A 22,477-nucleotide genomic window follows, 5' to 3' on the forward strand; every position below is an offset into this window, starting at 1 on the left:
AAAATCGAGACTGGCTTCAAGTAAGTTTATCTGCCAGTGAAAGTTGCTTAGTATAGTCCACCCGTACTTCTGCAATATCTAAGCAATAATGTACCCCCCCCCCTCCCGCCAAGTCATGATGCACGAAAGCAAACTTTTGCACGACATAATGTACGAGGCGAAGCCGAGTACATTATGGAGTGCAAAGTTTGCTTGAGTCCATTATAGGCCGGGAGGGGTGCATTATTGCTATTATTTTATAGTTTTGGCTATGCCAGTGAATTTGTAGATGTAGAAAACATCCTGGGCCACAATGCTGGATAATCGGATACGTCTTCAGTAATAATCTAAGGGTATGACGTCACAAAATTCACCGGTATTGGCAAAGCTATACGATAAGTGGAAACACAGTGAAGTCGGCTCCTCGACTTGTGAATCGTGACAGGTCTCGACGATGAAGGATTTAACAATGGTAAAGCAGACGACCCTTCTTTACACAAATGATTTGCATCTTCAGAATCTACAAGTCGATAAGGTTTGCTGTCTGCTCTCTAAAGTACGAACCTGCCGCCGTCTCACCTTGAAATTCTAGAAGAGCGCATAGAAGTCTTGGATTTGTCATTAGTCCGCCACAAATTCAAAACGGCAACGACGTTTTGACGGTCATCTCAAAAGATATACTTTGGGAAGATTAATTTTGAATTGTGCCTGTTTTACTCATTACATGTAAAATGTGACAATGCTGATCACCTGCGAGCATATGGTAAAAGTAGTTGAGTCGGAAGGCGCATGCATCGATGACCCTTGTTCAAACTTGACGGGTCTCAAAATTTTCCAGATTGTCAGCAAAATAACAAATCAAGCGTACTTGACACACGATAAGCGGCTAGTATCAAGATGATACATCCCTCTACAACATCTGGCGTTAATATTAATCCCGTTCATAATCCCTCTAAGAGACTGCGGTCAACCCATGTTTGGGCGCAATGCCACAAAGTACCTATCAAACCATGAGCCGCTAGAACATGCTACAGTAACCATGCAACCTTGGAGAATTTGTGCCGGTACTAAAAACAGTAAAAATCCAAACAACTTGAATCTTACGATTTTCTCCAAGAGACAAATGATTCTCATTTGCATCAGTTAACACCACATCCTTTCTTGTAAAAGAGAGAGAGAGAGAGAGAGAGAGAGAGAGAGAGAGAGAGAGAGAGGAGAGAGAGAGAGAGAGAGAGAGAGAGAGAGAGAGAGAGAGAGAGAGAGTGACGTAATGGCAAAACCATGGTACACGTATATCCACTGCTTTCAAATCTTACTGACTTTACTGACAATATAACTCGCTGGGAAGATTTTTTAAAAAATTGTGCGCGCGGCAGACATTATTAAAAATATTTGATTCAAGTGGTTTGTAGCATTGCCATGTTGAATTTCAGCCATCGGTAGATGTTAGGTAATTAGTTTATCTAGTACCAAACTTTGTACGGCGGTTCCTGAATTGTATTCTTTATTTTTATTCTTGATCTGGTGAGTGAATCGTGGATAGTTTCATTGGTGAAAGTTTGAGCAAAAGTTTAAGCCTTTCACTTTCGAGGTGCATACTACACCGTAAACTTTGTATCTCACGAATAGATTTCAAGATCGACGACGGTTTTATCACATAGGAGATGAGTCCAGTGCAATTCTTCATTTCATCAGTTTCATGTACCTCTGGCATGTGTAGACACAAACCCAAAGCTCATAGTCTTTGAACGTGTTCACCGTAAAGTTACAACACAGCTTATACACAGTAGTGTCCGCCAAATAAAAACACACAGACACACACACAAAAACCACCTTGAAAAATACGCCTACGCAAATTGCGGTTCACTATATTCCCGTGGATTGAGTGCCTCTGGGTGTGAAACGCTGGTCTTTAAACATCATTTCATTCAATCGTCACAGATAGCACTCAGGGGAATTCTTCAATAGCCTTGTGTGGAATAGGAATTCAGGGAGCTGATAAGTTGTCCCAAGAGAACAATAAATATTATAGATTGACAACAATAGGTGTGTTAATGAGCGAAACGACTACTTTGGTGCGTTCACTCCGTTACGTAATCGAATCGAACACAAATCATTTCATCTCTTGTCTGTAAGTGAAGTTACAGAAGAAGTTATTGTGTCAGAGTTGAAGTAAAAACAGGTTTTAGATATTGCTCGTTTACGCGTAATAATTTAGTGCTTACCAGGCGATAATAGTCATAGGAACGAGTTATGATTGTAACACAGCATTATTGCATGTATTCTTCATCTAAAAATATTTACCAAAGAGACCTACAGCCAGGTGTAGTTGGTAATATTTTCCATTCACTTAGATAAAAATAAAAGAAGTATTATTTTAATTTTAATTTATATACACGTATGTATGTATGTATGTATGTATGTATGTATGTATGTATGTATGTATGTATGTATGTATGTATGTATGTATGTATGTATGTATGTATGTATGTATGTATGTATGTATGTATGTATGTATGTATGTATGTATGTATGTATGTATGTATGTATGTATGTATGTATGTATGTATGTATGTATGTCTGTATGTATGTATGTATGTATGTATGTATGTATGTATGTATGTATGTATGTATGTATGTATGTATGTATGTATGTATGTATGTATGTATGTATGTATTTATGTATGTACAATGTATGTATGTATGTATGTATGTATGTATGTATGTATGTATGTATGTATGTATGTATGTATGTATGTATGTATTCTATCATATATCGTGATAATCACCCACGGTCAAGCCGCTTTGATCGGTCTCTATTATCATTAATCTCACAGTTTTCTCTGCCGTATGTTACTGAGTGATATAAAATATGTTTAAATGCTCTTTGTATGAATCAGATTAAACAATTATTATGCTCATTATCACCATCATCGTCATTGGTACCATGGTTATCATCATCATCATCATCGTCGTCGTCGTCATCACCATCGTAACCACCACCATCATCATCATCATCATCATCATCATCATCATCATCATCATCATCATCATCATCATCATCATCGTAGCACCATCGTGGTCAAGGTTTGAAAGTGACTCATGTATGCTGATGAGCCTAAAAATTTCAAATCAGTTGGAGCACTTCAGATTTCCTTGAGCTTCAATCTGATTTAGATAAAGTGGCATCTTTTAGCGGAACCTGAAGGTTAAACTTGTATACAGAAATGGTCTTGTATGTTTTATTAACTATTGTACGTCTATTTTCAACCTTCCTACAGCAAACAAAATTATTTTTGTGTACTTTTAAGCTCGAATTAATAATCGAGATCACATTTCTGCTGTTGTAGGTAAGGGTTTTACAATGTGAGGTTTTATTATTAGTAAGAGATACGTGCATAATTTCATGAAGTATCAAACTTTGAAAAATGTATCTTTATCTTGAGCTTAACCGTCAAATACGCTTCCGTTGTATGGAACCCTTCGCAGCTAACATTTAGGGTTGTTCAGCAAGAAACTGTGAATTCTCTTTGTTCTGAAAATATCTGAAGGTAAAGTGAAAATCTTTATGATAGTCTTTGTAGTGTTTGAATATGTCTACTCTAAATCAACGTCTTATTTACTGTGATATGATATTGTTTATGCAACTGTGCAAACAATTTATATTACGCCCCAATTTTTAATTTTTATATCTAAGTTATCATTTGATGTGCCAGAAACACGTGCTTGGTTTTTAGGCTTCCTCTTCGTCGTATTAATGTTTCCAAAATTTCTCCTATTAATACGTGTATGAATACACTTTGAAATGAGAATCGACATTTTTCAGTGACCTTAACAGGTCCAAAGCGAACATCCGCGCTGCAAGATTTTCTCAACATTAAGTTGAACTTGTTCGTGCTTGGCATAATTTTTACTTTTCCCTTATAAATGTTGTTTGTAGGAGCCTGTAAGTGGGGTAACTAACTTACTAACTAACTAACTAACTAACTAACTAACTAACTAATAAATAAATAAATAAATAAATAAATAAATAAATAAATAAATAAATAAATAAATAAATAAATAAATAAATAATCACCACCTCCGGCGCCGCCGCAACCACCACAACCACTACCACCACTACCACCACAACACCACCACCACTACCACTACAACCACTACACCACCACCACCACCATGACCACCACCACCACCATCATCATCATCATCTCATCATCGTCATCATCATCATCATCTTCTTCAACAACATCGACAATATCATTACCGTCATTATTAATATGCATCATCATCATGATACTCGTCATCTTCATCTTCATCGTCATCACTGCCATCACAACCATCAGCTTAACCATCATGCCAACGTCAGCATCGTCAGGAAAGCTTCTAACATACATAGGTGTATATAGGTATCACCTATCTCTGCCCATGACACCCTTCAATTTGTTCTCCATTGTGTTTGGGTCTAATGACAAACGCGTACCCTCCTTCTCTAGAGACTCGTTGTCAACAGAAGGCAACTGTGCGTCTCGTCTCTTTCTCTGGGTTTGACCCACGGTATAATTCCTCTAAAGTATCACTTTAAACAGAATCTATAAACATCTAATCTCCTGACTTCATATTGTTTTGCGACAGGGAATTATTCAATCTACAAAATATTTCAGCTTTAAAAAGATACCTAATCCGCCTCGATGTGCACATCTTTGTCACAAGTCCTAAAATAACATTACATTGAGCCAGTACTATTCAATCCTCTAAATTTGTATAATTTCTTAATTATCATGTTTCATGATTTAATCTTCTTTTCTCCAATAACTGCGATAGTTTGTTTCTCATTTCCTGATTTTGAAAGAAATTGACACACTCACACTTACACACACACATGTATATAGATTATATTTATGTATATATATATATATATATATATATATATATATAAGTAGCACCATATATATATATATATATATATATATATATATATATATATATATATATATATATATATATATATATATATGTAGCACCTCATTGCGTCAAGTTTCAATTACTAACCAAGCGGTGTAGCGCATCGAGCTACCGATCTAACCCCTGGACAATAATGGCACAGTCCAATTTACTTAAAATGAACACAAATTAGGCGAAGGCAGAGTCGGCAAAGCACACTAACGAGGTAGATGCGACCGAAAACACGTGTAGCCGACGTATTTACGTGTAGCTTCACGTCAACAACTGGCAATACCTTGTGGTCAGCTGTGTCGGTTTTTTTGTCTGAAGACTGAAAAACCACCGAACAATGGACGGGACGGTCACTGAATTTGGATCACCGACAGGTAGTGTCGCATTTTTTTTCACGTCTCTCTTCCAATTAATTCTTTGAAGTTTTGAAAGGCGGTTCCGTCTCGCGTTACGTCTATGGACGGTCGCTCGAGCGGAGGTCGGACTGCCACGGGGGCTCCCAATCCCCGGGTATCGCGGTATCTCCACGTTCTTCACGACGCGCGTGAATTGTAACCGAAAAATCACACGATCGAGTCGAAATGCTGCGATATTTTTCACTCTGGTTATTTTGCATGCCTGGCAAAATCGAAAGGACTTAATTTAAACGTAGATATCACGTTATCAGCTCAGGGTAATATTTTAACAAACCCAAATTAACTTCATTTTCGTAATACGTCTTAAACTGTAGATTGTGAGCTGACTTTACAGTCTGCGCTGGGTCATCTTCTTTGGAAATTATCTCCAACGATTTGTCTTCATAATTTCAGATTTTGCCTCCCTTATTGGCTTCGTTACCATCTTCATCAAATGACCTCTGACCCCTACGTGTCTACCGGGACGATTCTGCATTTTGTTTGTCCATGCCCCCTTTTCTTAATCATGTAATTTTAAAGCTCCAAAAATCATACAGCCTAGGTTGTTATATCTCCGCTCTCTTCTGACGATGTCGCCGCGGCACGATCGTTCCAATCAGCGCGTGGTCGTTTCTTAGGGGGGTAGAATCGCGTCGGGGAGGGGGGATGATGTCTCGTTCTGCCTGCTAACAAGGAACCCACTAGAATCTCCACGTACTTCGTTAGGATTTCCAATCAATTCTAATTGTTCCAGCGGCAAAATGGGACGTCGTTACGCTCTCACAACGCAATTATCCGGCTTAAGAAAACTCGTAGAGTAATAGCGATGAATAACGAGCTAAAGTCATCAAGGATGTTACGGGGTAGAGTATTGAGTACCTGCCGGGTATGTGAAGGGAACAAACGAGGGGGATGCGGGAGCAAGGAAAAAAAATCTGAGAGCTGTGAAAAGAGACAGAAAATGAGAGTCGCATTGAATTGCTAACTCCTCCACGCTAAGTGTTCCATAGATATGAATAGCAGTTATGAAAGGTGGGTAATTAGAGGGGGACCTGGAATAGTTATAAACATTGGTCAGGTTGTTTTCGAACAATGGGGACTGACAAGGTGTAATTAGCTCACGCTGTTCTGAACAATAATGGTTGTTTGGAGTCCAGATTAGGGCGAATTCTCCACGACCTGTCGCTCCTGGAAATAGTACGATAAACCAGGTCTAATTAATCTCGTCTTGCCAGTAACGAGGCATTGTCAGCGAATTTTTAGCGGCTTGTTATATTGAAGCAAAATTTAATGAACTGGCGCGAACGCAGAGAATCAACGTTACTCATTAGCCGCGCCATTCACACAGCCAATCGAGAGAGGAGATGGCACAGAAATAAAAAAAAAAAAATCTCAAACATTCGTAGAGGGAGACGACAAAAAGTTACCAAAATCCAGCGCCGGAGTCTCTCCTCAAACCACTCACATACGTTTTATGTCATTAGCGGAACATTTCTAGGGTTTGTTTCGATTTCATCAGATTCGCAAAATTTGGCAAATTGGAATGCGAGAATAATTTTGTTGGGTTTGTGAGAAGTGTGCTAATGACGAGGAATTGTTACCTAATGGGCACTCTAACGAACCCCGCAAAACCGACGACGAAGCTAACGACCCGAGAGGAGCGTGATTCTTTGCCTTCGTCAGCATCTCTATGTCTTCCGCGGAGAATGTATTTTTCCCTCGTGGAACGTATAATGAAGGTCGCAATACCCAATCAAAGCATTGCTTAAATCATTGTTGGGCCCGCGACAGCACTAACTTTGAAGTCGGTCGGCATTGCACGACCACTCGGCAGTAAAGAACCTGGATCAATGAATTCGCCATGGCCGGCCAGCCTTATGTGCGGCTTTCCTCACTTAATTACTAGTGCTTATGCTACTCGTTATAATTATCGTTAATTGGGTTACGTAAACCGACAAAGAGATGATACACGTATAACTGTACAGGCCAGCGGTTAGCCGTTGGGGGCGCGCACTCAGTCCAGGATCCTGGACGCGGCTCGCGGAACGTGATTTTTCGAACAACTTCAAGCAGATAGATAAGTATTAGCGTCTTTTTCTCGTAACCTCCGGCATATTTACCGTGCAAAGCGCCTGATAGAAGATCTCCCGGTTTCAACAGCCTGATATCAAATATCGTTGCGACCAACAAATAACACCCGAAGCCGCAACGACGACATGCGACATAAAGGAATGAGATCGCTATTGGCAACTGCCGCGTCTTCCTTACTCGTGACTGCCTAGACCAAATGGGAGAAAATCGAAACTGCCCCCACCTCCGCTCGCGACCCTGAGGGACGTCAAATTATACTACTCTGAAATTGTATAATGTTTGTTTGTACAATAAGAACAGAATAAAATCTTCACGGTTTTTTCCTGTTCTGAGCTCCACTGGTGTACTTTGCCAGTCTCGTGTTTCACCGTCTCCATTCACAGGATTGTTACAGTGTCCGTTCATCGTTAAAACACGGCAGCGAGCACAGCTGCGCCCCTTACCGTCTATATAAGCCTAGAAAGACGTTTTTGCCTGCTGCCAAAAACATTTGTCAAGGGATCGCATCAATCAAGAGTGACACGCTTTTTATGAAAATATGCCTAATTAGCGTAAAACTAGTACAGTAATGGTGTATGGACAGATTTTCTTGTACTTTTTGGACAATATTTTAGTAAATTGTCTGTCACTCTATGCCGTTTGCGCTATCAAAACAATGTTGTGAGAAAATGTTGCGACAAACGAAACGCAAACAAGTCGCTGATTGGTCGATAGTTCATACAGGTATTTTGCATATCTGTCTGTGTGCGTGAAATTGAATTGTGGCGGCATTCCTCAATCCCTGGTTCTCGCATTAGTGGTTGTTGACAGTGGCTGTTTAGGCCTATATGATTTTAATCCTTTGTTCTCCTTCGAAAGTTTGGCACAGTTAGTCACTTTGCTCCGAGGTGAAGCTGATAAAAAACTGTCCTTTCCATTGACGGAATGGCCATCTCACAACATATTGCATGCGATCGCACAGTCAGCTTCCCTGAGCGCCAAGACATTTCCAAGCATGTCGAGATGCACGACTCTTCTCCATGTCTGCTTAGCTATAACACTACAGACATGACCGAATGGAACTACATCCGAACCAGCCGAAATGTCTGCGTAAGATGTTACGAAAACACCAGAGATTTTTGCTTAAGGTAGTACGCCCCTCGGAATCGAAAGACTTTTAACGTTTGCTCGGTCTTTCCTCAACGAAACTTTCAACCATTCTACAAACAAATCAAGAACATAAATCAGGGGGTCACCTATCAAATTTTGGTAGTAGAGAAACAAATTAGCTAGCATTTACCGGTACTTCAAATTCAAAATGGCCGCCATCTCTGTGTTAACTCTAATAGTAAAAATAATTTTTTTTTGATTTTCAAAAACCTATGCCGGTTAAAACTTTACTTACCTCAAGTGCTTTAAAAATGAGCCCCTACAAACGGTAAAGTCCGAATATCTGTCCCAAAGACGCATTCAGGCTCGAGCAACACAAACATTGGAGCAGTACCATCTCGCAAAGGCTACCGTGACTGACAGCAGCACAGCCCCCGATCGGCTGAACACAAAGAAGGACAGATGGTATTTAGCCGACAACTAAGTAAGTCTACTTTGGTCAAGTGCAAGCTGTTCGTGACACAGAAAACGGCCAGTGGCACATTTCAAACAGCCGACGACCTCGCCTAATTTTCCATCATACAACCTCATAAGGACCATCAAGCAATCAGTCAAGATTGAATGAGGAAAAAAAAAATTCAAGCGATCTACTCGAAGTTAGTCCGTGTCAAGTATACAGCGTTGTATTGGAAACTGCTGCGAAAATTGGTCGAGAAGACAATTTAACAAGCCATGTACAAAAACTTTTCTTCATGCTGTTGTTATAAATTAACGATCGAAATCCAAAGTGTAGCAAAAATGGAAGGCCAACAGTTTGTTCCCGCCTCATGAAAAGTTTCTCTAGAAGACGGAAGAATAAGTGTCAGTCTTATCAAGGGTATATAGTTCGTTCAGGAATGCATCGTTATAAACTGCACAGCTGACACTTTTGAGACATTTTTGAAATTTAATAACAGACATTTTATAGCACATACTTAATTTGACTGTAACAATGACTCTTCGACTGGGGAATAAAAGAGATATATAAGCTATCTTTAAAATCAGCCATATTATCTGAAAAAAAGGTACAAATTTCATCATTTTTGTCGTCTGACGCCTCGGAATGAGTTTATCTTCACATTGTCGGACCTACACCCGAAACGCTGACAGTGTAATAGAGGCCAAATATGGCAGAATAAGACGATTTGGCCGTGAAACATTCGGAGAATCACTGTCCTAGGAACAGAAATGATAACATTGTTTTTTTTATTGATCATATTATGTGGCAATGAGTTTTTTCCAAATCTGCCACTCAAGTGGTATATTTCATTAGAACACACGCAAAACATCTTTCATATACTGTCTTATAACTTCATTTAGGCCGCAATTTAATAAAAACACACGCAAAATAATTTACCGGAAAATGCCACGCAATGAAATTTCGTAAATGCAACTTAGAAATTGGAAGATCAATATCGGCGGCAGGGACGAAGGGCGAGAGCGCGTGTGAGAAGGGTTTTCAAACAGTGTGTGGTCGTATTGGTAATCGCCGTCCGTGATTGGCATGAAATCAGCATGAAACGCGCATTACATGAAATGGGCACACGATTCGATTACTCCGCATCGCATCGCATTACGGCGTATCACTATTAAACTCGGCGATTGTGACTAATTTCCAGTCAAATTGGCCTTGTCAAATCGGCTGAACCGCGTCAGCTTGTCTCTCCCATACTCGCACGAGCGGCTACTCCCGAGGAAAAGAAGAAGAAAAAAACCCGCCTATCTGGAGCTCAGAAAGAGTTATAATCTTGACAAGCTACTAAACTTAATTAAATAAATTAGCCCGACTCACTTAACTGGGAGTGAGACAATAATGTCTCCGGCATCACAGTCATTAGGACTGCGAATAAACGACGGCTCAATTTAATATTGTATTTAATGTAGTATGACTACAGAAATACCTCATGTTTGGAGCAAGGAACAGTGGGAAGCTCTGCACAGGTAACGAAGTTAGCAGTTTAATGACCAGTGTTTAAATTGGAATCTGACTTAGTTTACTTAGAGTTATTGCGTTCTCGTCCGTTTTCATATTTCTGTCACTTCAAATAAGCCTGAAATTGACACAGCCCATGATTGATGGTTGCGTCCTGGCTAGTGCGGCTATCCCAATTTACTTGCTCAAACCGCCGTTCATCAAGCCGCATGCACCGCATTAATTAAAAAATCAAAATATGCCTGCAGAGTTTGCCCCATGATCCTGACAGAGCTTCAATGCCCCCTCAATTTTCTGAGAACATGAAACAAACAAGATTCGCATGGATTCTCGCCGGATCAATTCCTTGAATTGATCACAGTTGTGAATTTGGAACTCAAAAAGACTGTGGTAATGGTTTTACACGCTACTTACAATCCTTGCTCAAGGAGATTAGATATGACCCAGCCAAATCCGTTATGACCATACTTCTTCCTATAAAGAGGGTTCAATGAATGCATTATCAACTGCACATGAACTACATGGTATAAACTTAATGAATATTTACAGTGACAATCCATCACTCTTCATTGTACAATTTACTAATGTGCTGTATAGATCACACGGGTACCTTCGATTGTGTTTAACTTAGAAGGTAGATTTGTCCGTTATTTGGCTGAACTGGTTTTTTTGTGTTTCTAATTCTCTCTCTCTCTCTCTCTCTCTCTCTCTCTCTCTCTCTCTCTCTCTCTCTCTCTCTCTCTCTGCCTGCCTATCTGTATCTGTCAGTGTATATTAGCCTTTGCAATTCTTTTTCTATGGTTCTCAGTGTGTCCTTCCTCGGACATTTCCACTCTATGCCTGTGAAGTTTAAAAGTACATCATTGCCGGTGTTGATCTCCGGTGATCTCTTCCCTGAGTCAGTCTTCGCCCTTCTATTCATTTTTTTCCTTTATCTATCCTGGAGGATGTATGTCCAAATACACCGATTCACCAAACTTATTTCTCTACAATGGGCTCTAACTGTTCCAACATGCTGCATGCCCATTTCCTTCCTCTCTATTCGTACGCTGTCCGTGCGTCTGCCTCACTGTCTTGCTGGAGGAATACAATTATTTTCTCTCTTCACACACCCCGGTTTGTCCAGATCTTCTTGACTGTCATCTGTTTATAAGTGCCCCTCTCTTCCCCTCGCCACCGATTATCCCTTGTCTTTCCATATCTGTCTGTCTGTTTGTAACTCTATCTCTGTATCTGTCTGTCTGTATGTCATTCAGCCATTCTCTCTCTATCTATTTGTCTGTCTGTCTGTCTGTCTGTCTGTCTGTCTGTCTGTCTGTCTGTCTGTCCATCTCTCTGTCTGTCTGTCCATCTCTCTGTCTGTCTGTCTGTATCTCTCTTTGTCTCTCCCTCTCCGTCTCTCTGTCACTATTTCTCTGTCTCTGTCTCTGTCTGTCTCTCTGTCTGTTCTCTCTGTCTGTCTCTGTCTCTCTGTCTCTGTCTCTCTGTCTCTGTCTGTCTGTCTGTCTGTCTGTCTCTCTCTCTCTCTCTCTCTCTCTCTCTCTCTCTCTCTCTCTCTCTCTCTCTCTCTCTCTCTCTCTCTCTCTCTCTCTCTCTCTCTCTCTCTCTCTCAATAATAATTCTCTCTCTCATCGTCAAATTCACATTTTCTTGCATTAAGCGAAAGAGGCCATGACCATCTCAAATGACGCGTGGTAAAACTAAAGAACCCGGAGTTAAATGACTCCTTTACTGGATTGCATGATAAGATCGATGTATTTGGCTGCAAATAAAACGTGCGTTACGAGTTCAAAGCCTTGGAGAAATTCGTTCATCATACTCCCAGGCACAATTCTTTGAACAATCTTATATTGCAAATTTACTTTTATTAAATATCTACAATCAAATGATACCAAATGATACAAAATGATTCGTCAGTCTCTTGTAAACAGCAATTTCACAAATTTCTCACTCCTAGGGAGGGGATATCTAGCGGGAACGGGGGGGGTTTGAAAAATATCGTGGACAACCTCATCTAACTCTCAGGAATAGCGATTCCAGATTTGACTTGAATCGGGTAACTAATCCATGCTGCTGGCGACCATTTATCTTGGTTACGAGTAAAGCACTTTCCATGACACGGGTGTGACGTCACGATTTACATCATTAAAACCGTAAAATTGCATTGTTGTCCTATTTCACTTTCAAAGTCTATAAATCAAGTAACCTCCCGCAGCGAGAGTAAAGATGGAGGCGATGAGCCACGTCGGCGCTTATATTGGGATTGGTCGCTCCACTTTTGGAGGACAATGCACCAAATCTAGGTTCCCCAGATATCTGTACACGAGGCCATCGAAAGGTGTTTGCCAAACGTAAGAGACAATAAAAGAGGGTTGACTTTGTGCGGGTGCACTTCTGCATAAGCGTCACTGGTATCTGTGTTTTGTTTGCTCTGTTTTTTCGCGGAGAAAAGTGCTTTGAAAACAAAACAGGTGAGCAGTCCACTGTTTCCGACGGCGCACTTCTGACTATTGAGGAGAGAGACCAAAATCAAATCTTGGCTGGAATTATAAAAATTGCAGATATGTATTACGCAGAAAATTAGGACAAAAACACACGGATCACGTGGGCTGATAGTGCCCCACAATCAAACGATGACACGTGTCTTGCACAAGTGAACCCGTAAACGTAATCAAATTGTCGATATAGGACTAATTAATTCACCCGACTGATGATGGGTCGTTATCCTTGGCACAACTGAGTCGAGAGACGATACGATGTTTTCATTCTGCATGTGTGAAAGCGATTTTGTCCGCGAAAGTGAGCACACAGCCAACGCCTCATTTACACACTGACTTCACCGATAAAAACCTAGGAACTTACCGGAGTATATACTAAAAACTTTCGATAATCATTTCGTCAAAACGCTGAGCAGAATTTCAGTAATTATCCAGGTAATTAGGAGAATTTTCTTTCAGCTATAAATCGGTTTTCATGGCCCTTGGATACAGCTCAAGAAATTAGAAATCAAATATTAATCCCTTCTCGAATTATACCAATAGATAGATTTCTCTGTCAACGCATAATTACGACATATACTGAGTATGATGTTTTCATAATCACCGCATTGCAAAAAAACTCTGCGTATCCATATCCCAGGGAGTAAGTGCACCATTATCGGTCAGTTGTTCCATGGTATAAACAACGATCAATGCCTGTCTGTTCACCAATTTGTCCCATTCTCACCAGTTGCACGTACAAGTGCAAGCGTTAGATAACTGAACTTGGTGCACGATTGTAATCATAGCAAGTGATTGTCGATCATGGATATCAGATCGACCATGGGCCATGTAAAAGTTTGTCAGCCATCAGAGTCTAAGTGTCGCTCCATAATTTCTAAAATCGCGATTCAGAATAAACTGAAATCAGTGACACTAGGGATCATAGTCACACCATGATAAGTAGTTTTCCAGACTTATTTAGACAGATCCGTTTTATACATTCGTGCAACATGTTGGCATCTGTCTTAGTGTGTATTGTTTTTATCTTAAATTTTCCCTTGCCATCATTTCAGCTCCATGCACGCACTTACAGAAAATATACGTGCATTACATGTAAACCGTGGCTAGATAGGTGGGCAGGGGAATTGATATATAGAATGTTACGAAGAAATTACTTACGTCGGTCCGCACCCTCCTCTCTACCTACACTATCACACCAAGCCATCTCTCAAGCCATCTATCCACACCCATCCATCCATCCACACACACACAAACACACACATATACACACATACATACATGCATACATACATACATACATACATACATACATACATACATACATACATACATACGTACATACATACATACGTACATACATACATACATACATACATACATACATACATACATACATACATACATACATACATACATACATACATACATACATACATACACTCACTAACCTACTTACCCCAACCCTCATACTGATGTGTCATATGAAATAAGCTACATTATATTTATATTGATATTCATAACACAAAAATTTAAAATTAAGATCTTTACAGTTTCAAAAGTTTCCCTTGTTATGAGAAGTAACGGCATCGAACTAGTCACCGTAGCAATAGCAGATAACGTGTGCCAATATTGGTTTTTGTGTTTTATTGCAGTATCGTACGTAGTTAGGTTCACTGTGTGCGATAATGACGATAGAGGACTGCCCTGACACCGATATCACAGAACGCCGACAGAAAATTCCCTTTCCGTGGTTGCCAACTTAATCTGCGTCAACTCGCCTTTGTAAAATAATATCCGGTTGGGAATATTCAATTTTCGACTCCAGTGCTGGCAATAAATTACAAAATCCAGACCGTTTCAAAGCTTTCTCTCTCTCTCTCTGCTTGGTATCGTAATTTATAAGTTTAATAATTCTCCATCGGTGGTAGTGAATAATTGGTTAATAAGACTTGAAAAACGGTTATATCTGCCAATTAAAATAAAGTGGAAATTAATTGAATTTTATCTCAATGGTTACCGTGCAGTATGAGCGGTTTAAAATTTATGTGGTGTGCTTGGAAACTTAACTAATAATATATAAATGTTTTTCCCGTGTTTTTAAAGGTGTAATAAACTGGTTTTGAGTGCCAAGTTTGACTTGATTTGATAATTCATTCGCCTTTGGTTTATTTCGGTCGGAGGGGAGTCCCTTCGACAAATTGATTAATCGTCGCCGCGACTGATGGGAGAGCGCCGCTTTGTTTGCACAAAGGTTTTTTAATTGTTATGAAAATATTGAGTGGAAATATTTCATAGCTCGAAACGTATCCTGTAAGGTTTATTCAATTGACCGGCCAAGCGTGGATGATTGAAAATGCATTGTGAGAGCGTTTAATTTTGATGCCGCCTGTATTTATGACCATCAATTACATTGCAAGTAGCAACTCTGGAAGCATTAGATTGTACGACTGTTCAAAAATATAAATTTGATGGATTCATTTTTATTCCCGTGTTATTGGGTTTTCTCTTGCCGATCCATCGGAGTACGTCACCATCGTGGGTGTCTTGTCGTTTATCCTGGGAGCGTTAAACTGATTACCGTCGCGTATTCGCTGAAAAACGTGCATTTTCAGCACATACATTTTCTTGCTGATAATATATGACCGCAACTTTTTTTATTCATTCCTTTCTCCATTATTTTCTTCACAGTATAAGCGCCGTCTATTTCATCTTCTTGCTATGAGAATCATTTATTTCTTTCAACCACTTTTCGGGGTTTCTAGCGGGAGTCACATCACCAGAGGTAGCCAATTAAAACCGCTTTTCGACCAAAAATCACGTCCACCCTTTGGCCGTCACATAGAGAATACCAATTAATTCAGCAATTTTCCCTGACGGTTCTTACACTTCCAATTCGATGGATGGATGGATGGATGGATGGATGAATAGATTGATGGCTGGATTGGTGGGTGGACAGATGGACCGATGGATGAATAGATGGATTTAAGGATGGGTGGAGAGATTGATGGATGGATGGCTGGCTGTGCATGTACGTATGTATGTATGTATGTATGTATGTATGTATGTATGTATGTATGTATGTATGTATGTATGTATGTATGTATGTATGTATGCATGCATGTATGCATGTATATATGTATGCATGTATATATGTATGTATGTCTGTATGTATGTATGTATATATGTATGTATGTATGCATGTACGCATGTATGTATGTATGTATGTATGTATGTATGTATGTATGTATGTATGTATGTATGCATGCATGTATGCATGTATTATGTATGCATGTATATATGTATGTATGTCTGTATGTATGTATGTATGTATATATGTATGTATGTATGCATGTACGCATGTATGTATGTATGTATGTATGTATGTATGTATGTATGTATGTATGTATGTATGTGTGTAATTGTGTGTACACATGTGTGAACACGTAGTCTCACGAGAGCCTGACTCTTTTATTCCGGCTGATCCATTGGGAAAGGAAGCAGCGCCCCCAAGGTCAGAACAGCCATTCTGCTACATCGTTCGGGTTTTGCCCAGCCATGACTAGCAAAATCATGTAAGTTGTTTTTTGATGAAGCCCACGTCTCGTTCTTGGTATTATTGAAAAGGGTGAACACAATGAATATTCATTCCTAAACCGACAATGTAAGTCTTGTCACCGCCGTTGATCATAAACTTTGCATGGCTCTTATACAGAACTATCCCGTGATCGTAGCTAGGCAGCTTATAATTATGCAAATAGGTAATAAATTACACGTGATATGAAAGTCGGAAATTAAGATTTTTTATTGTTGGCTGTCATTTCTTGCTTTTTACTTTTTCACAATAAAGTATCTGCTTGGATCCGTTTTGTTGCGCAACACCTGGTCAAACTGAAATAACAGACGATAAGTTGATCAAGTTATGAGACTTGTGTCTAGCGTGGTATGAGAGAGAGAGAGAGAGAGAGAGAGAGAGAGAGAGAGAGAGAGAGAGAGAGAATAACTTTGCCGTATTTTTCTGTTTTTAAAATAATTCTGTTGTGAGGGAATTGCATGTTTTATACCCAACAGCATTGATACGGTTGGCGAACTGTGTGCCTCGTTAATTGGCCATTCATCTGCATTTTGTTTGAAGTCCGCGTCATCCTTCAAAAGCTCGAGGGACTTGTTCGTGTGATGTATATCTGTCCACTTCATTTACTCATAGCTACAATATTGAAATTGTCTTCGTCAGTAAAACCCGCGGAATGCACTTCGCGTTGTAAGAAGTCTCGGTTTGTAGCAAATTAAAACGTGAATAGCGGACTTCGATGACAAGCTGTCTCAACATGTTTATTCTCTTGAAACTGGCACGGTGACCTTGTAATTTACGTCCGCTAAGTCAAAAATTTCATGTTACGTTTTATTGGATATTACAAAGAATAGCGAAAAATAGCGAAAATGAAACGTCTTTGAAACTGAAACTGAAAAAAAAATGGATTTTCTTTGGAAGTTGCAATTTTCGGTTCTCTTGCAATGGAATGCCTGACAGCTGTCAATCATCCAATAGTATCTTACTAATTTGCATATAGCTTTGCCAGAGAGACTAAAGTTGACAAAAATCCCAGTTAACTAAACACTGTTTTTATTCCCTTGGATATCGGCTGGTCATGCCCGGATATCTCCCGAAATCTTACGACAACCAGAATCTGTGATTAAATTTGCACCCAGCGCATATCATCGCTCTCTGGTGGTAATATGATAGCTTGGCAACATGGGAATTATGCTTTTCGTAGAGATTACGATTTTTCCTTGTCGCCCTAACCGAGCGCTACATGATGTAGGTCTCGGGGATCCAACTGGGCTTCGACGGCGACGTTAGCTGTCCCATTTCTCGTGAAGTTTTATCTCAGTTGCAAGTTAAAGTCGACAGAGAGTCTGGCTTGTTGGTGGGTTGGGAGTGAAAATAACATGAAAATTACCAACGTCTAATTTCCAAATCCCTGATATGATACACTGACCGAACGGTGTGACCGGTTTTAACATCTGTTCGATAGCTGTCTGTTGTACAGTCGACTAACTCCTGCTTTTCCTGCGTGTTAGATTTGTGCAAGATACTGTTCAGCGGAGGCACGATGTCGTGTGTAGAGCAAATTTCCAATCGCTTGACACTGCATCCAAAATTCGGAGAGGTTATGTCTGTGGGCCCCTTATCAGGCACCTTCGGAAACCCCGAATTCAACATCTACTAAGTTTGTATCGATTTACGTGGTACACGTTGGCGCGCCAACACGCAGGGACGGTACTCACTCAACCTGTCGTGGTCAACTTACGCTGTCACTTCCGCTGTTTTGGACCAGTGTTTGACTCAAATCAACGCCAACACCGTACTTTTGCCTGTCTATTAACACTAAGTGACATAGTCATTTCAAAGTCATTTCAACTTCACGTAGAGATCTGAGATGTGATTTTATATACTGAAAAAAATGAGTAAAATTCCTTTCTACGCAACTCACGCAGGTTTCGCATATTTCGGCAAAGCGCGGGCGGTCTCGTTCCGTTCAGTGTTTGAAGGGATACTCGATAGAAATCACTCGAATTGCTGAAAGCCAGTATATCCGTGCAAGTAACATGCTTTGCGGGTATATCTTCCTCTATCATTACGACCGACTAAAATATCGTGTCATATCCATTCTGAGTCCCGAGGCATTTGCTTGAAAAAAATCCAACCAAGATCATAGAGCACTCTGGATTGACTTGCCAATCACAATCGTGACTTGGTGTTTTTTGCCTTGGGTTTTGAATTATTAGAAGACCATCCATCCATCCATCCATCGACACAGACAGGCAGACAGACAGACAGACAGACAGACAGACAGATAGATAGATAGATAGATAGATAGATCCATACATACATACATACATACATACATACATACATACATACATACATACATACATACATACATACATACATACATACATACATACATACATTGAAAGATAAAATTATATACGGGTAACTAGATGGACAGTTAGATGTAGATTAGACGGACGTATGTTTGACATAACTCATGAAAATACAGTCCCTCTACCACGGCCCGGACAGCGACGAAACCAAAGTTCGTCGATTTTTATATTCATAAACTGTAAAGTACAAACGTGTCGATATTCTTTCTGAGGAGTTTCAACTCTGCCCCTAAAATACCCCAGGGAATGTGATGTTGTTTCTTTATTATTCCAAAGTTTCCAGATTAAGAGTGCGTCTTTTATCGAAACAGCTGCCACTGCATTTGAAAATTATACGCACTCTCAAAGACGTCGAAGAAAAAACTCCGCACATCATTGCTGAATGGTTTTGAGGTGGGATCATGTCGTCACGGTGTTGAAGTCAAGTTTAATGACATCTTGAAAGGACTCTCAGTAGCAAACAACAACTGGAACATGTCCGTGGTTTCTCCATTTCTAAATTTCGCTTCAGGGCCTGTGTAATGGCCGGCCAAGGAACCCGAAAACCTCATCCGCGAAACTTCTACACGCACATGCGCAGTAGCAAAACTAACCATCCCACGGTGGCGGAAAAAATGATGCATTATGGCTGTTGAAAGGTCCAATTAATAATTATGAAAACGTTCTTGCGTTCGAGGAAATCAGTGCTTCAAGTTGACATTAGGCAAAGAAGGAATTTTTTACCAAAGATTTCGACTCAAGTGCTTCAAAACAACAATAATTGGACATAGAATCCGTGGCTCGTTATTTGGACTGTCCAAGCTATTTATTGGTCAACCTCTGTTTGTCAGCTTCTCCAATGAGATCCGTTCTTACCATGTGCCATAGGCAGTCGACGAAAGCTGAATTTACGGCGCTCATGCATTTTTCACGCAAATGGGTACAGCGTCGTAACGAAATCACATAACCCCAAACAGCATTATCTCGTAGACAAATTTTGATAGGATTATAAGCTTATAAGAATGATACTATTACACATCTATGAAGTTTGCATTGGCGCGGTTTGTCCTCTCCGTGGCATAATGCCCCGCAAATGGATTTTCTAATCTTATTAAAGTTAATGCGATAAATAAATAATGTTATAGAGCCCGAGTAAACTTCAATTAAGGGCAGTTTTATATTTGCGTCTGGTGATGCAGACATCAGAACGGAATGTCGACGCTCACTGAGAAAAAGCTGCCGTTGTTTGCTGTATACGCTGAGATGTTTGGCTTTATGCGGTGTTCACCCATGGCGGTCACCTTGACTCGATGCCTAAGACCTACAGCTCACACGTGCGTAGGCGAGTCTGCATGTTCAAGGTTATCGCTGGCTGAGAATAAAGTGAAAGCGGCTAGCCATCTTTTGACATAACTCTTTAGTCAATTTTCCTGTACTTTACAGTGTTTAGAATCTTTGAATCTTTAAAGGCCTGTGTTGGAGCCAGATTGTCCCATCAGGAAATTTTACTCACTAGATTACAATTTCAATAGAAAACAAAAGGCTATCACACCTCCATAATCCTCTTATAGACTAGAACAAAGACCATCCCAGGGATCGCCAAAGGGCCTTTAAAGAACGTAGTGAGCTGTAGTGGTCGAGAAAACATACCATAAGCTTCGCTCAGTTTGTAAAGAAAGGACATTTCTAATACATGTTATATGATATAAATGCTGATGTTAAAGGATATACAAGCTAACTAGCGCTCAGTACAGAGGTTACGCTTGGTATTGTATCATACAATCGACTTCACTGAGTTCATGAAAGCATGGAGAGTGCAAGGAAAGTACATAACTTTCTTTGGGGCTTCAACACAATACAAACAAAGACTTTCTTCCATTTAGAATTGTAAAAAAACCCACAAAATCTCTATAAAGTTACCACTGCATGGGTATATTTAAAATATGCCTGTTTAATTTATTTGGCATCAATTGGTACACTGACTTGGACAGTGGCAGTTTTCATTAATCGAAAATTTTTATTTCGCTACGTGATAAATTTTCAGTGAATACCCCGACTCTCTCTGTGCATTTGACGATTTCGTCCTAGCCACGTTCTTGAGGAAAGTATCTGCATAAGATGATAGGCCCCCTCTTCTGGCATTGATAGGTATATTTGATCTTCTAATCAAGCGGGTGAATTGCGTGTATCACGACTAAACATAGGCGACGCCATTTGCCAATTAAAATTCCGAAGTTTCCAAGTGAGAACTTATATTTGCCAATGGCAGAAGTGGGTAATTCCATGACCACATTTCTTTTCTCGAAAGGAAACTTTCTGAATACTTTATCTCGCCAAATGGAGGGAAATTCTGATATTTCCTATCACGTGTGGGGATTACTTCTATCATACAATGACATTGTGCCATGTGTGTGTGTTTTTGGTTTGTCTAACTATACATGGCGACCGGATCTTATGCTGGATTTCCATACGTAATGTTTGTAATTGACGGATAAACGGTGCCGACAGCGGAATCAATGCTTTTCCAGAGTTCGAGATACTAATGAAAGGAGATCGGTAGTCTGTTAAATGAGCGGCCACTGATTGACTGACAGTCTGGCCAACTCTGTGTTCTTCTCCGGCTGTCAATCATCGCTTTTTAGTCCACTTTTCTCGCGCCTTTGTGGCCATAATCGCGATTGTCGTTTCTCACCGACGAAGAATGAGCGAAATGTACCATTGCGCTTGGTGGCCATCGTCCTTTTGTGTTTGTGCACGGTTTTAGTGAATATGGGCGCTTGAATTGACCCGCATACTTCAACCATCCCTCTCAAGGGTCTGTGCTTCAAAAACCCAGACTTTCTTTCTTTTTTACTGGAAGTCGTAATTTGTGCGTTAATCTTTTCCCTAAAACTAAGTGCCTTTATTGATCCATCTTAGCGTTTTTTTTGTCGTGTCTGTCAGTTGACGTTGGCAGTTTGAATCAGTCACTGTCTGTAGGTGTCTTTTGGCCTCCCCTCGTATGTGTCCCTCACGGTGCACCCATCACTTTTCTACCTCTATTAAGCCACCCTATGTCCAATTTTTACATTAAGCGGATAACGACGAATCATAAAAAATAATTCACTGTCTTCTACGGGAAACGGAGACACACTCCGGGACTCTTTACATATGACGGGTATTAAAATGCAATGGCCATATTTCAATGTTCTGGTCCGTCGTAATGACAGGGGATTTGGAAGGATGAGGAACAACACGGCGGCAATTCATTACAAACTAATGGCTCAAGCAAAACCTTCCAAGTCGTCGAAAACATCTGACCCTGTTCCACCAAAGGACACGTCATCCAGAGTGTGTTTCCGTGTCGTGGCATCGAGGGTGGATTTTTCTCGGAAGCGCAGGCGGCGTGCTCTTGAATGTCGATTAAGAAGTGGCTGTGCTGGCTAATGGGGTACCCTTTTACGGCGGTCTAATACGCCCGTTGTCTGGGATTAGATCCGCACTCTGAAATATTTACTGGTAAGTCAGCAGCAGCCAAATCCCGCTTTCTTTCAAAGATCGATGGCAGCGATCCACGCAAAGTAGAACGGAGT

General features: G+C 40.2%; 1 protein-coding gene across 1 annotated transcript in view; it reads left to right on the forward strand.

Moving 5' to 3' along the window:
• The first annotated feature begins 5,106 nt into the window (after window positions 1-5,106).
• LOC139114172 (LIM domain transcription factor LMO4-B-like) overlaps window positions 5,107-22,477 on the forward strand; it is a 42,110-nt gene continuing 24,739 nt past the window's right edge. Inside the window, exon 1 of the mRNA XM_070675754.1 lies at window positions 5,107-5,306. Coding sequence (XP_070531855.1) covers window positions 5,270-5,306 — 37 coding nt within the window. The 5' untranslated portion in view covers window positions 5,107-5,269. The remainder of the gene's footprint in view (window positions 5,307-22,477) is intronic.

Source organism: Ptychodera flava, chromosome 16 (genome assembly GCF_041260155.1).
Source record: "Ptychodera flava strain L36383 chromosome 16, AS_Pfla_20210202, whole genome shotgun sequence".
NCBI classification, from domain to species: Eukaryota; Metazoa; Hemichordata; class Enteropneusta; family Ptychoderidae; genus Ptychodera; species Ptychodera flava.